At 34.7% G+C, this 14,252-nt stretch overlaps 4 protein-coding genes across 7 annotated transcripts; 1 reads left to right on the top strand and 3 right to left on the bottom strand.

Moving 5' to 3' along the window:
- Window positions 1–296: 296 nt before the first annotated feature.
- Window positions 297–1,500, bottom strand: LOC131009889 (uncharacterized). Its single transcript, XM_057937292.1, has 3 exons — window positions 1,490–1,500; window positions 951–1,329; window positions 297–872 (listed from the first exon to the last, which is right to left on the bottom strand). The coding sequence occupies exons 1-3, from the start codon at window positions 1,498–1,500 to the stop codon at window positions 297–299; spliced, it is 966 nt and encodes a 321-aa protein (XP_057793275.1).
- A 1,370-nt stretch (window positions 1,501–2,870) lies between these two features.
- Window positions 2,871–8,724, top strand: LOC131013008 (high mobility group B protein 9). Its single transcript, XM_057941010.1, has 5 exons — window positions 2,871–3,330; window positions 3,409–3,487; window positions 3,563–3,725; window positions 7,890–8,260; window positions 8,335–8,724. The coding sequence occupies exons 1-5, from the start codon at window positions 3,197–3,199 to the stop codon at window positions 8,443–8,445; spliced, it is 858 nt and encodes a 285-aa protein (XP_057796993.1). The 5' UTR covers window positions 2,871–3,196; the 3' UTR covers window positions 8,446–8,724.
- On the bottom strand, window positions 6,796–10,903 carry LOC131013017 (U11/U12 small nuclear ribonucleoprotein 25 kDa protein). 3 transcript variants are annotated; one of them, XR_009097557.1, is made up of 6 exons: window positions 10,275–10,903; window positions 10,034–10,139; window positions 9,515–9,614; window positions 9,048–9,162; window positions 7,946–8,675; window positions 6,796–7,344 (listed from the first exon to the last, which is right to left on the bottom strand). XR_009097557.1 is itself a non-coding variant. In XM_057941017.1 (4 exons), exons 1-4 carry the CDS (start codon window positions 10,534–10,536, stop codon window positions 9,070–9,072), a joined length of 561 nt encoding a protein of 186 aa, XP_057797000.1. In that variant the 5' UTR covers window positions 10,537–10,903; the 3' UTR covers window positions 8,816–9,069. The 3 variants fall into 3 exon arrangements, 1 of the variants encoding a protein (XP_057797000.1); XR_009097556.1 differs by having other exon boundaries at window positions 7,946–8,246; XM_057941017.1 differs by lacking the exons at window positions 6,796–7,344; window positions 7,946–8,675 and having other exon boundaries at window positions 8,816–9,162.
- Window positions 10,904–12,237: 1,334 nt separating this feature from the next.
- Window positions 12,238–14,252, bottom strand: LOC131013018 (probable ribosome biogenesis protein RLP24). Of its 2 annotated transcripts, none has more exons than XM_057941019.1 (5): window positions 13,995–14,252; window positions 13,581–13,686; window positions 12,932–13,045; window positions 12,719–12,855; window positions 12,238–12,636 (listed from the first exon to the last, which is right to left on the bottom strand). In XM_057941019.1, exons 2-5 carry the CDS (start codon window positions 13,659–13,661, stop codon window positions 12,468–12,470), a joined length of 501 nt encoding a protein of 166 aa, XP_057797002.1. In that variant the 5' UTR covers window positions 13,662–13,686; window positions 13,995–14,252; the 3' UTR covers window positions 12,238–12,467. The 2 variants fall into 2 exon arrangements, with proteins under 2 accessions (XP_057797002.1, XP_057797001.1); XM_057941018.1 differs by having other exon boundaries at window positions 13,913–14,011.

The following is a 14,252-nucleotide window of genomic DNA, read 5'->3' as shown; positions in this document are numbered from 1 at the left end:
TTGCAAGTCATTTTTTGACCAAGCCTTCTAAGCTTGTTTGGGTTGCTCGGATCCACCTCATGGGCTGCCCTCTTCCTCTTGAGCTTAGGCCTGCCTGGCATCTTCCTGATGGCAGGGGGTTTGACAACATATCCCTCCACAACCGGCCACAACCGTTGGCCATTCAGAGGCTCTAATCCAAATGTGTAAGCTTTTTTGTATGTTACAACTGTGTAGAAGTCATTAACATACTTTGCAGGGTCTTGCTCCATAAACTCAATGGCTGCTATGGCATGGATGCAAGGAATGCCCACCATCTACCATACCCTACAAGTGCATGTTCTAGCTTCTACATTGACTACAAACTTATCACCTTCCATGTCTATTTCAAACTTACCCCCCAATGCAGGGTAAGGAATGCAGTGTTTAGATTGTGTACTCAATTTTTCCAATTTTTTCCTAATCAATGGAGTCAAAATGTCATCAACTTTCTCTATATCCCCTAACTTCTTCACCTGCCTAACCATCAAGCTTATCCGGATCTCCTCTAACATGTGTATTACATGTTTTCCTCTAGCATTCAAGATATATCCGTTGAATGTCTCGGATATATTGTTATCAACCATATCAGAGCACACATTGGTAGAAAGAAATACCTTGCAGAACCTCTTCACATCCCTATTGATGAAGTCCTGAAATGCAGCCACATCTTCCTGTTTCATGTCCTCAATTGCTTGTTTGTAGTCCTCCAAATAAGTTGCTCTCACTGCCCTCCAGAAAATGTTCTTGAGCACAGAGCCTTTGTGATCTTTTTTCCAGTTCATGTACACATGCCGAGCACAATTTCTATGCTCGGCATATGGTACAAGAAGGTTTACAGCTGCTTCAAGTCCCTACATTTGAAACCGCAGTATAAGAATAAATCAATTTAATCATAGAGCTCAATATAAGATAAAACATAGATATTTCACCTTTTGTTGGTCTGATATAAAGGTCCAGCCATCACCACTTCCAATTTGAAAATCTTCAACTAAACACTTCATGAACCATGTCCAACACTGCTCGTTTTCAATCTCAACTGTTGCCCAGGCTATGGGATATATTTGATTGTTCCCATCTTTGCCTATAGCACAGAGAAGTATCCCTCCTAAGTATGTCTTCAAATGACACCCATCTAGCCCAACCACAGGCCTACAACCTGCCTTAAAACCCTTCCTGAGGGAGCTATAGCCCATGTACAACCCCTTGAATACATGGTCCTCCCCCAAGAGCAATTCAAATCTACCCTCTGGGTCAACCCTCCTGTTTTCAAACCCTCCCCCGTGACGCACAAACAAAGTAAACATATCACTGAAACAAGCAAAACAATAAACCATATTTCAGAAAGGGCAATCGGCAACATACATTACAAGAAAAATCTCAAACAACAACTACATGCAATACAATAGTCTCCCTCATCAACAGTAACAAAAATCTACCACCAAAAAGCTGTGTTTCAGTAACAACTTACGGATTAGACATCGCTGGTGATGAAGAACACACTCGAACACTTGAAAACGGTACGAAGACACCTTCTTCTTCCTCGGACGGCGATGAACTCGATCACAGAATTGCTTGCGACTATTGGTATTTTCACTTCTCAAGTTTTTACCTTTTAATCCTAATTACAGTCATGTTTTTTATTTATTGGTTAAACGACGACGTATGGCTCCAGTGGCTCTTGTTTTATGACTCAGCATTAGTCATTCCACGTATGTGCCACATCGAAACCATTAGTGGCCGGAAAACGTAATTAGGGGAAAATTAAGCATCGGAACCACGATCAAGAATTTTAATACCATGTTTTGAAGGTCAGGGGAAATTCGCGAATTCGGCGAAACTTTGGGTATTTTAACGCTATTTGCCCTAATTTTTATTATAATACTATGAATTATATTTAACTTTTATGATGAAAATTGAAGTTAAAAAATTTATCCTAACTTTGAATTGGTCAACCCTATGAAAAATTATAGCTAATTCTTATTGTTAATACTTTAAAATTAAATTTTAGGGCTCGTTTGCTATAAATGATAAGCGTGGGATAAATATCTATAACACCCTAATATGTTATTTGCTTCAAAAATCAAAGTCCTTTATAAATTAATAGTTTGTTATATTATTCATATATTTTGGATTCTGTATCACTTCTAGAAGGTGTGATAGCTTAAAATCTTTTATATATATATTATCAAACATAATACTGATATCTAATAAATTAATAAATATCACAATCAAAGATATCACGTCTTATCTCATACCACATGGTAAATGAAAAAGAAAATTTGACTTAGCAATAGTTTGGAGTCGTAATATTAGGAAAGAGGTATGTATGTCAATAGTTAGGAAATTAAGGGTTTATTTGTACCTAAAAATAATTATGAAATAGAAGAAGTTGGGACAAAATCTCCGATTACTTCTTCAATTGGTTCAATTCTCCTTGATAAAGTAATCCCTCGCTTTTCCCTTCCCCTCCCTCCAATCACTTCTCTGTCAGCCTTTCAAGTACTGTACTTTATTAAATAACATTAACAATATGTACATTAAAACACTTGAAAATACAACGATGATTATATGCAAGTGGGAGACTTGGGACAAGGACTCAATTCTCCTCAAGGATAAACCCATAATTGCGATAGTTTGATTCCTCTTTTGTCAATTTATTTAATTTAAAGTATTTTGGAGCTACATATATATTGTACGATATTTTTTTAACACGTATTGCACCATAATTTAAATACTACATGATTTGTGGTCATAATACTAAGACACAAGATAAGATTTTGAAATAAACTAGAATACATCTAAATTCGTATTTTAGAAATAAATATGAATGATCTAAACTTATTGTAACCGTATTGTTAGATGATTTTTTTTTATAAAAAAATAAATAAAAGAGTTGAAAAAGAGCATTGAGAAGTGAGGAGGGATTAATTTGGGTTGGTAAGTAAATGCCAAAATGGGAGTGGAAAATGCAATAACGCTTCTCACACGCGTAGCCAATCCCTGCTCCTTAAGCTTTTGCTCAGACTTCACCTCCCTTAATTACGAGCTTATCTTTGGAATCATCTCTCACTTTTCCACTTTTTAACACCAAATTTTTGTTTTGTCACTTCTCACTTTAACCCTCTCTCTCTCCATTTACTCATCTTTGCCCGCCAACTACTCACTCTCTCTTCTCATGTCGCCGGAAAAACTCAGAAATGGTGGCGAGATCCCCATCCCCCTAGCCTCCCACGACGACGTCGTCAAGGATCGAACCCTCTTCTTCAACACCCTCAGAAGCTTCCATTTTGCTCTCGCCTCCAAATTTCTGTATATTTTTTACTCCTCATCATATCCGCATTTACATTGCAAAAAACAATCTCATTTTTTTTTTCTTTCCTCGAAAAGGATTCCTGTGATCGGAGGGAAGGAGCTCAATCTGCATGTGCTCTATGTTGAAGTTACCAGAAGAGGCGGCTACGACAAGGTTTTCCGATCATCGCCATATTTACATTTGCAATTAAAGATATTAAAAAATTAAAAATTGTGGAAAAAAATGCAGGTGGTGGCGGAAAAAAAATGGAGAGAGATAAGCGCAGTGTTCGATTTGTCGCCGACGACGACGAGCGCCTCGTACGCTTTAAGGAAACACTACTTCACTCTCCTTCATCGTTACGAGCAGGTTTACTTCTTCAGGACTCAACCCGCCTTGCTCAATCACACAGGTGCACTTACTACATCCTTAATTTTACATTATTAATTATTTCACATTGTCGTCATATAGTAAAACTACATATGGCGCTCAATTTTCATTAATCTGTTTAATTAATTTAATGTTTTTGGAGGTGCATAAATATGTGTGCATGTGTGTATTTCGTACACGGTACACACAGATATTGATCCATTACCAGTAGAACACACTATATTGATAATGCAGGCTATACTACTTCTATATATAATACTTACAACAACAAATCAGTCGTGTCTGGCGCATATCTAAGTACACATATATATGCATAGCATAATATATATAAATAAACATACAGAGAGAGAGAGAGAGATATGTTTGTGGTGTGGACCCATAAATGCTGAAAGGAGCATGCATTTTATGGAATATTTGGTCCTTGGAATAGAATTAGAGTAGGATATTGTCCAGAGTGGAAAATCTTGGACCTATAATAGTTAGGGTGACATTAATTGAAGTGCTAAGTTGATGATAATAAATTATAAAATACGAACCACACATCATTTAATTTCTAGGCCACAAACGTTATTGTTCAACTTCCCAATCCCATGTGGCCAGTGGCAATTTCGTGATTTCGCCTACCTTCTGATTGGCGAATTTTGTTTAAAAGGCGATATTGTCAGTATGTATGTAGACATTGAATATTAATGTGAATGTTTTTCATGATATAGTAGAGGAGAATGAGGTCCACTAATCTTTATGTGCCAATTCTAATTATCTCACTTCTTATAATCAACTCATTAATATGCTTACTTTTCTTGGTTTTCCATTTTTGTTTCATTTTCTTTTCTCTATTTGTAGTAGTTACTTCTTTTTTATCCCGCCTATCTATGTTTGTTTGTATAGTTTGTTAGAAATTACACATTATTTTAGTAAAAAATAATTTAGTGTTAATGAATAAAATTACCCAGTTAGGTTTATATGTGGGAAATACCAATTTTTATATAAACATCTAGGAAATATTCACAGTTTAGGTGAATGGACAAATATGCTCTTGTATGTTGACAGATTTATTTGAATTTATGTGTAATATTTACATACTATTTTGGAAAGCAAACGTTCTTTCTCTTATTTGTGTAGAGAAGTTGTTAGGAGATTGGATTTGTGTATGAATCATCACACAATAATTTAGCACATGTAAATAAAACATACTAAATTAATTCTGAAAATATATTACTCCAAATTAATTTCAGAACTAAAATGTTAAACACAAAAAGAAGGCAACAAATCCAATTTGACGCTCACAAATTTAATTAGCTGCTCGCAAATTGGCTTAGTCGTTGTGGAAGTTGAGAATCTTAATGATTTTCAATCAAGTCATGTGTAAGAATCAATTGATGTGTAAGGATTTATTTGAAAAGTAAAAAGGTACCAATTTGGTGGAGATATTAGGATCTAGTTAAAGTGGATATTTTAAAAGTGGCACGGCTATTTCCCACGTAGAACTTAATAAATGAGTAATTTAAAATTTTAGCCAGTAATTTGTGTATGTTATAACGTTTATAAACTATTTATTTATTGTTGTTAATGATTGATTAACTTATTGGTACTCATATAATTCTACAATAAACGCAATTTGACAAGGATTCGATTCACTTAGTTTTTGTTTCTTAAAAGACAGTTCTCTTATTTGTCGTAATCAGGTCAGACGAGTCCAAGACATTTTATCAATTGAGAATATGACAAACTTAGCTGTTGTGTTAAATTTTGAATCCGAACATGACCTATTTATTAAGGAGTAACCTAGGTGTAGATAATTTTAGTCGAATTATATTGTGCCACGTGTAAATTTATAAATCAAATATTTAATTATATTTTTTATTTTATTAAATAGAATTTTATTCTAAAATTAAGTAAATATATAATTAATATTTAATATAAGTGATTTATTGGCCCATTGACACCTAAACCCTAAAGCTCATTATATGGAGACCCAAAGCCCATAAGCCCACCTTCTTGCATCTACAAATAGGGGTGTTGGGGTAGGCATAAGGAATAAATGAAGTGAGGATAATTCTTGTTCTTAGGTATTCAAGGCTTTCTTTCAAAGTGTTCTTGAGTATTCAAGGCGTTCTTGGGTAACGCCTTGTGTATTCAAGAGATTCTTGGAGACGAGAGCTTCAAATATTCAAAATGTTCTTAAGAATCCAAGGCGTTCTTGGAGATGAGAGCTTCAAATATTCAAAGTGTTCTTAAGCATTCAAGGTGTTCTTGGAGATAAGAGCATAAATCATTTGAAGAACTCAAACATTGAAGGAGAAATTCACCACCGCGAAGACATCTGCAACAATCAAGACGTTCGTACAAATTCTAAGAGCGTTCTTCATCAAATTAACTCAAACCAAGTTCAAAAGCTTTAAGGCGTTCTTACAATTATAAGAAAGTTCTTCATCGAATCAAATTAAATCAAGCTCAACGTTCAATCCAAAATCATGAGTTGAGTTTTTTGGATTGATGTTATCAAATCAAACATTTCAAAGAATCTTCGAAATTGTTCGAGAAGAAATTTAAAGAGAAGAATCAGATAATCAAATAGAGAATCACAACCCGTAACAAATTCATCTCAGTTTATATATTTTGGATTTGTACGCAATTTTGTATTTCATTTATTAAATACAAAAAAAATGTGTTTACGCTAGGTTCGATCAAAGTGACCCAAACATGGTTTAAGTTTTTGTTAATAAGTTATGCTCCATAAAATTGCAAATATGATTTACGTACTTTATAATAAATTATTAGTTAAAAGTATACGATAATAGTAATTTAACTCTCAATTGTCTAGCCAGTGCAAATAAATATTGTAGAAGTACACATCTTCAAATGTTAAAATACACTAGCTTAGTTATGGACTCCAAGACTTTGAGAAGTGGTGTTTGCGTGACTCAGAGAAAGAAATAACTATTAGGTCTTGAGAATTGCTTGTTTCTGGTCACATTTATCCATTCATTTGATTTTCTCCCTATATATATATTACTAACATGTTAATTGGTTAAATGGGTTAATTTCAGGCCAATCCAAAATTGAGCCATTTAAATATTGAACCCACAAAACAACTGAAATTGCTTGCTACCGCTATATATATACGGTACATGTGAGTTGTCTGTGCAAGTGATCTATATGGTGAGTGTGCCTTTTTTTTTTTTTTTTAAATCAGAAAAGAAACGATTTTGTTAAAAGGTACCAGATGTACCAGAATTGGAATTACAAGAGGGTGGTGACCAAATCATTGGAACACCAATCAGAAAAAGAAAGCTTGTTTGAAAGAATCTCAAAGAATTTATTCCAACTCCAAGTCCTCAATTTAATCTTCGAAATGACACTCTTTGTCTCCCACCCGACAGCCTCAAATCTGTTTTCATTTCTTTGTCTCCACAGCAGCCAAATGGTGCAAACCCATACCGTCATCAAAAGCTTCCCAATCTTCTTTCCACTATTCAGATTCACAAACGATTCAAAGTGCTTCCCAACCATATTTGGTCTTACCGTTGTGTATCCAAGCCAATTATGAATCTCCTCCCAGATCTCTGTGGTCTTCGGACAAAGGAGAAACAAGTGATCCGCCGACTCCCGCTGGAGATTGCAAAACTTGCAATATACCACTATAAATGGAAATGACAAATTTTTTATACAAACCAAAAAAAAAAAATTATGGGAAATTTTTCGAAGACCAATAAATTAATATATTCGTGAATGTGAAATTTATTATTTTAAAATGTATTAAATAATAGATAAATTTATTTATTCAAATAACCATTTTACATTCATCGAATTTAAATTTAATACATGAAAATTCATATAAGTCAACTCCAATAGCATATGAATTCAACAAAGAGTCGATACACAAAACTACCTGTTCTCATATAACAAAAATAAAAAATATCCATTATCATAAAACATAAAAAGTAACCAATTTTAATTATATGTTATATAAAAATAGATTTAAAATGTGTAAATTATGTTTGATAGTTTAAATGTTTCAATTTAAAAAATATATATATCCTCTCCTCTCTCTTCTTTCTCTTTTGAATTTATTAAATCAAATTAAATTGGATAGGTTACATCTGTTAAAAACCAATATTTGGTGACAAACACCCTACTAAGCATTTTGCACTTATTGATGACAAGAGATGTATATTTGGTGCAGGCCCTCCTTCATTCCATGCTGTAGGAACAATCAATGCCAAATTCGACTGCGGTTACCTGATTTCAGTTAAGTTGGGAAATGAGACGCTCAATGGCGTGCTATACCACCCGGGCAATCCAGGTGGTGCTGCCACAGCCCCTCCAACGTGCACTGCCCTCGTGCCTTATACTCCGGTGCTTCATCAACCAGGTCGTCGGACAAGAAGGAGAAGGTTGGGTGACCCGGGCCGTCCCAAACCCAACAGGAGTGGCTACAACTTCTTTTTCGCAGAGAAACACTCGGCGCTCAAATCTCTCTACCCAAATAGGGAAAGGGAGTTCACCAAAATGATAGGCGAGTCGTGGAACAAACTCTCCCCTGAAGAAAGAGTGGTGAGTAGTATAAGTGATATTGAAACATAATGCCAACTTTTTTCTGTGATTCCTAAGTATGAATATTGGTGCAGGTTTACCAGAACTATGGCTTAAAGGATAAGGAAAGGTACCAGAAGGAATTGAAAGAGTATAAGGAGAGGTTGAAGATGGGGCAAACCTTGTTGAGCTCTACCAATATCTGACAATCAACAAGTCCAAGACTACATTTTTCATTCATCTTGTGATAGAATTTAAGTCTATAACTGAAACATACCTGCAGAGATAGACTTCTTTCCTAAGTTTTTCAATCCTCATGGAAAGGTTCTAGATGTTATACATCAGTTGATAGAAACTCTTTCTTTAGTCCAGCTCAATTGTGGCATTCATATGGGCTAGGCTCGTCTGCTTTGCTGCCATGCTCCAGCTAAGTATACTAGTATAAAGCAAAGAACTATTACATCTATGCTATGTGTTTTAAATTATTAACGGCGTTACAATTGACAGGTTAGGCTGAAATGGAAATACTGTTAAGGAAGCCAAGGTTAAGTGAAGGCGATCAAATTGGCACCGATGTAAAATTCATAAAGATAAATTATTTTATTCCACACTAACTTGGGCAAGTGAAACTATTCAAAGGCAAACTGCCGATTTGAAGGCTTCCATAGCAAAAACACACCTCAATTATCTATTTTGATTTTTGTGAGCTAGATGGTACACAAAATTGAACAAGAAACTTGTTTGAAGGAAAAAAAAGATCTACACAAGATATATATCTATCTATCTATTAGTAAACACAATAGACTACCAGATTCCAGGACTAGGTAGTCTTAAGATTTTCTGTTTAAACCATGAAAGAGGTGCTTTCTGCTCCTAGAGTGTCTTCCAGAAGCTTTCGAAACAACATAAGGGATGAATTGCACCTGCAGAGGATCAAAATTTTACTTTCACAATAACATGAAAATCAAAAGTGCTCATCAATGAATAATATAGGGGAGCAAACAGGCATGAAATAACCATGAAACATGTTATGCAACATCTAGAATAGGATCTTGCTTGATCTTACACTGCTCTACGACTAAGATATGGTAAATGCTTTGAGACAAACATTGTCTCATATTCTGTCACCAACGTATGTTTTCTACATCACTCATGAGAAGAACAAGGACAAACGGAGGTTTCTATTTCAATACATCCATCATGGAAGGTGAACTTCTTGCAGCTAAACATGCTTTTGTAAGAAACGTGAAAACTGAAAGTCTATGAGCAAAGTACCTGAGAATTGTTCCTGATGCCATAATCATGAAGTGAACAATTGTCATCGAGCAGTTTCTCGTTGTGGTACAAAAGGCAAAAATTTGCCCACACGTGTCTCCTGAAAATCCAAAAAAGGCATTTCTCAAACTTCTGTCATGGCATCAGGCAGCCTTCATGTTTCAATATCATCAGTGGAGGGCTCTAAAGGATCATGAACCTAAGATTGCAGGACATCAACTACAAACTAATTCATAAAACACAGAAACATGTCCTGAAACTTATAGGCCTTTTGTATGAATTACGCACTTGCATTACTCCATTTTTTCATTAGAGCACGATTATATTCTAAACGACTAGTAGTTTTTATGATTCAAAACACAGAAGAATACCAACAACATTGCCTCAAGCTAGACAACTCATCAAGAGTAACAAAATATTAGTTCATTCAAGGAAAGGAAACAGCCTAATCGTGATACTGACATTAACTTCAAAACTATAGCATAGTTAAATTATTGGGTACTCAGATTTGTATCATACCACGAAATTTGACGATGGCCCATATTCGACTCCTCCATTTCATTTACTTTTTTCTTAACTGCCAATTTCAGGTCCTTCAAAGTCGCAGTATTCATCAAGGCCACATCTTCATCATCCAAAAATGATAAGCAGAAATCAGGGCCTCAACAAATTTGTGCTAAAATTAGTTACATCAAAGAAACTACCAGAAGGTGTTTGTGAAAATGTCTAGCAGAAAATGTATAAAAAACAACATAAATACCGAAGGATGTCCCATCCAATTTGAGGACAGTGAGACGCATGGCGCTTCCGAGCTCCAAATTGATGAGTGTGTCGACGTCGGAAAGAAAAGGTTTCTTTGGCACGTCGGCGAGAACTGGATCAGTGAGAAGCGCCGCCAGGGTTGATTCCAATCTAGCCTTCTTGACGCTGCTGCTGTTGTACTCTGGCGTCGTGCTGACGGCGGTGGAGGTGGTGGTGCGAGCGTCCTCCTCCGGATTCGTATCATCAGTTGATGCATCCATCTCTTATCTCTCACAACAAAATCGACTTCGAACTTGGAATTGGGGATTTGGGTAGAAATTCGAAGGTTAGTAAAGCTACTTATTATACACTTATCAAATTGCCCATGAAAAATCTAATTCAGCACATCGGCGTCAGAAATGAGGGTTTGAGGAAAAAGGGGAGCCGATTCCGACAATGCTGCGAAGAAGAAGAGGAATGATAATAGAACTGCGACGGAAGACAGAGGAGGCCAGGGTGCTGCTCTCAACAGAACACGTTTCTTCATCATTTTGTTTGGATATTTAGCAAACAAACTAACGTCTCCTTACTTTTCTCAACAGAAAATTAGTGTTTGTTCTATTTTTTCATTTTGAATATGGTTAATTGCCTCTAGCTCTAAGCTTTAAATACACACAAGTTTGGCTCAATTACATAAATTTTACAATTTGAATAATACATTAATTTTTTATTTGTCTAATTTTGAAAATGAAATAAAATTGTTCAAGATCAAAATTAACGTGGTAAAATAAAAATAAAAATAACGTGGCAATTAAAATCTCATTGTTACGATCAAAACAATATCAATTTGATTATATAAGATCTAAGTCCATGTTTGATTGGGCTTTTTTGGAGTTTGGAAAGGAATTCAGTTAATTGTATCTATTAGTACTTGTTATTTGGTTTGGGTAATGAATTAATCATTATTCATTTATTTGTACTTAAGTATAACTCAATCACACAACTTGTTACCCCTCAAAATAGAAAAAAAAAAAAATGGAGTGATTCTATTTCATTGTTGAACTAAACATTCAATAGAAGTAATACTCCCTCCGTCCACGAAAAATAGTCCTAAAAGGGGACGACATGAGTTTTAATCAAAATTGTTAATGTATTGTAAGTGGAGGAAGGGCTCAACTTAAAAACTGGAATCAATAATGATAATTAATTGTATTGTTAATGGAGAAAATAGACTCACTGTGTAAAAAAATAAAAAAAAATCAAAAATAGAAAAGACAAATTTTTGTGGACATTTCAAAATGATAAAAATTAAAAAGGGATATTTTAAAATGACTATTTTCACTAGTTCACTTTATATAATGATGCGCAGATCCCATGTATTTCATCATGTATTACATAGTACCAATAAGATCTTATTATTAGATGATGTATAATTAGAATTATTAAATCATATTAGTGACTATTTTAAGAGCTTTATCGATTTCGTTGTACTACACAAACAAATTTCTCAATAAATCTCAGGCAACTTAAGCCTTATCTTTGCCAAATCTATATGGAGTGTTATTTTAAACAAGCCTCATCATCCAACAACTAAAATAAATAAATAAAAATAAGTCATCATCCAAGAATCTAATTCCATCGGAGGATTCAACATCAAGTATTACAACTACATAAAATTCAATATAACAGACCAAAATTCAACATTATATCCAGAAGCTGCACCATAATTGACAGTTGTTTTAACATGGTTTAAACTATTTCAGAAATATGACTCAAAAATTAGTCAGTGTAAGCCAAAACTGAGTGAAATTTTGCTTAGTTTTCATTCAAAAATTAGTCAGTGCAATTTCTATGCTACAGATTTCCCCTAAACAACATACCATAGAAAACCACAAGCACAACTTCCCATCATTATCCTCTTCCTCTCCTAAAATCCGATGCCGTGATTTCAGTTAACATGCAGTAGCATGCGGGTCATGAAGTTAAGAAAAACACAAGCAAATATTCATAAAAGGGACAACATATCACAATATTTCGCAATGAGTTCAAGGAGATATGAAAACAAGACATTATCAGAGTAACGAACAATATGAATCCCTATTCAGCTAAGTTATGTCAAATCCTTCTTTTCTACTGATATGAACCTTAATAAATAACTCTTGGAGCACAATGGACATTGAGCTGTGAACAAAAGTGAAGGTGGGCCAAAGTCTCACTCCTCCATACGATTTTCCTGTGTCTCCGGTTTGGAAACCTTGACCTTGATAGGTAAGGTGAGTGAGGGGTCTCGTTGAAGAGGTGCTGGAGCTCTGATCATTGAAATGCTCTGTTCCAATTCCTTTACCAGTTCTCTCTGCAACTGGGCCTTCTTTGGCTTCATCCTGTCCAGTTTCACAATGCACATAAGTAGCTAGTAACATTGAGGTCACAATATTGCAAGACGAGAGGGGGGAAAATGTTAACCTCTTGATATGGTGTCTGTTCTCTCTGTCAACCCTGACTTTATCAATTTTCTTGATGGCCTTGAGTGTGTTCTCCGTCACATTCCTATCATATCTCTCAGGTCTATTCCGCTTCCTTTCAAAGTCAAACGTAGAGTCCTTTTTGATGGACATCATAGGGTCAGTAACAAAAATGAATACTAGAATGCTAGAAGACCCTTACTACAATGTTTACCTGTGTCATGTCCTTCCCATGCAACCGTCTATAAGCCTTAGTCCATTTTACTTTGCGAGGATTTCTCTTCATTTTGAAGTTCTTATGGCATTTTGATCGACAAAATCTAAAGATCTGCAATCAAAATTAGAAGGATTTATACACTACAAATATACATTATAGCCCAATGGAATGATCTATCAGGATTATTTAGTTCAATGCATTATACACTGCCCACAATTTCTTACTCAACTGAGAATGTAAGACACAAATCAGACAAGTTAATGTGGATGGCCATCACTTGACAGTTGACAGAAACCTCAGATTTACTAACAGATATGCAATACATCAAAATTTGAAATAGAAATGCATCAATATATCTATTTTGTTCCCCACCAAAAAAGAGCATTAGAAAGGGGGAATTCAGCTCAATAAATATAACATTTCTTTTTCTTTTTTTCTTTGAGCACACAGGCAGAATAAGTAATTCAAAGAGTACACCACTCCCTTTTTCTATAGCCCATTTTTTTAATAACTCTTCCTTAAAGTGTAATTAACAGAATAAGTAATTCAAAGAGTATACATGTTATTAGACAAATCGAAGCAATAGGCAGCAAAAAGAAATTAGAAATCAACACAAATAAAGTTGAGCTACAGACAAAGCTCTTACCTTTGCATCATTACGAACATATTGAATCCCATGGCCCGGATATATGGTAGAAGAACAGAACCAGCATTTTTCCAACCTCATATTTGCCCTGCTCTAAAAATCCCCACTACAAACAAAAACAAAAAAATAAGAATATTTATTAAACAGAATGCTAAAAAATAAATTAATATAAGCATAACTTCATAAATGCGCATCATTAAATAAATTGTTATCTTTAATACAAATATGAGAGCTTGAAACTGAAATTGAGTATGCGAATTTATGTTATGCATGAAAGCAATAGCAGAGCGCTTGAGATTGACAATAACATCATTAAATTGAAAACGCGGTACTTGAGCAAAGAATTGGAGTATTAATTCTCCGAAGCCGAAAAACGAGTTGAAAACTCGGAGTCAGAAAAACAGAGAAGTTAACCTTCAATGGCGGGCATTGAGAGGGGAGGAAACTGAAGACGGAAGAGAGGTTAAAGCGAGACTAGAGGATTCTAGTTTTACGACTTTTAAAAAGGTTAAAACAAGAGTTTATTAGGATACAGTAAAAATTCCTTATGTAATACTCGATGGATTTTTTTTTATAAAGTAATAGGCCCATTAAGTTAATAATTTTGATAAATGAATAAGATAATAAAATTTCAAAAGTTCCATCACTATTATAAATTGATAATCTCCTAAA

This window comes from Salvia miltiorrhiza, chromosome 2 (genome assembly GCF_028751815.1).
Source record: "Salvia miltiorrhiza cultivar Shanhuang (shh) chromosome 2, IMPLAD_Smil_shh, whole genome shotgun sequence".
Taxonomy (NCBI): domain Eukaryota; kingdom Viridiplantae; phylum Streptophyta; class Magnoliopsida; order Lamiales; family Lamiaceae; genus Salvia; species Salvia miltiorrhiza.
Note: the sequence above shows the minus strand (reverse complement) of the source record. Positions and strands in the feature narration are given on the sequence as shown.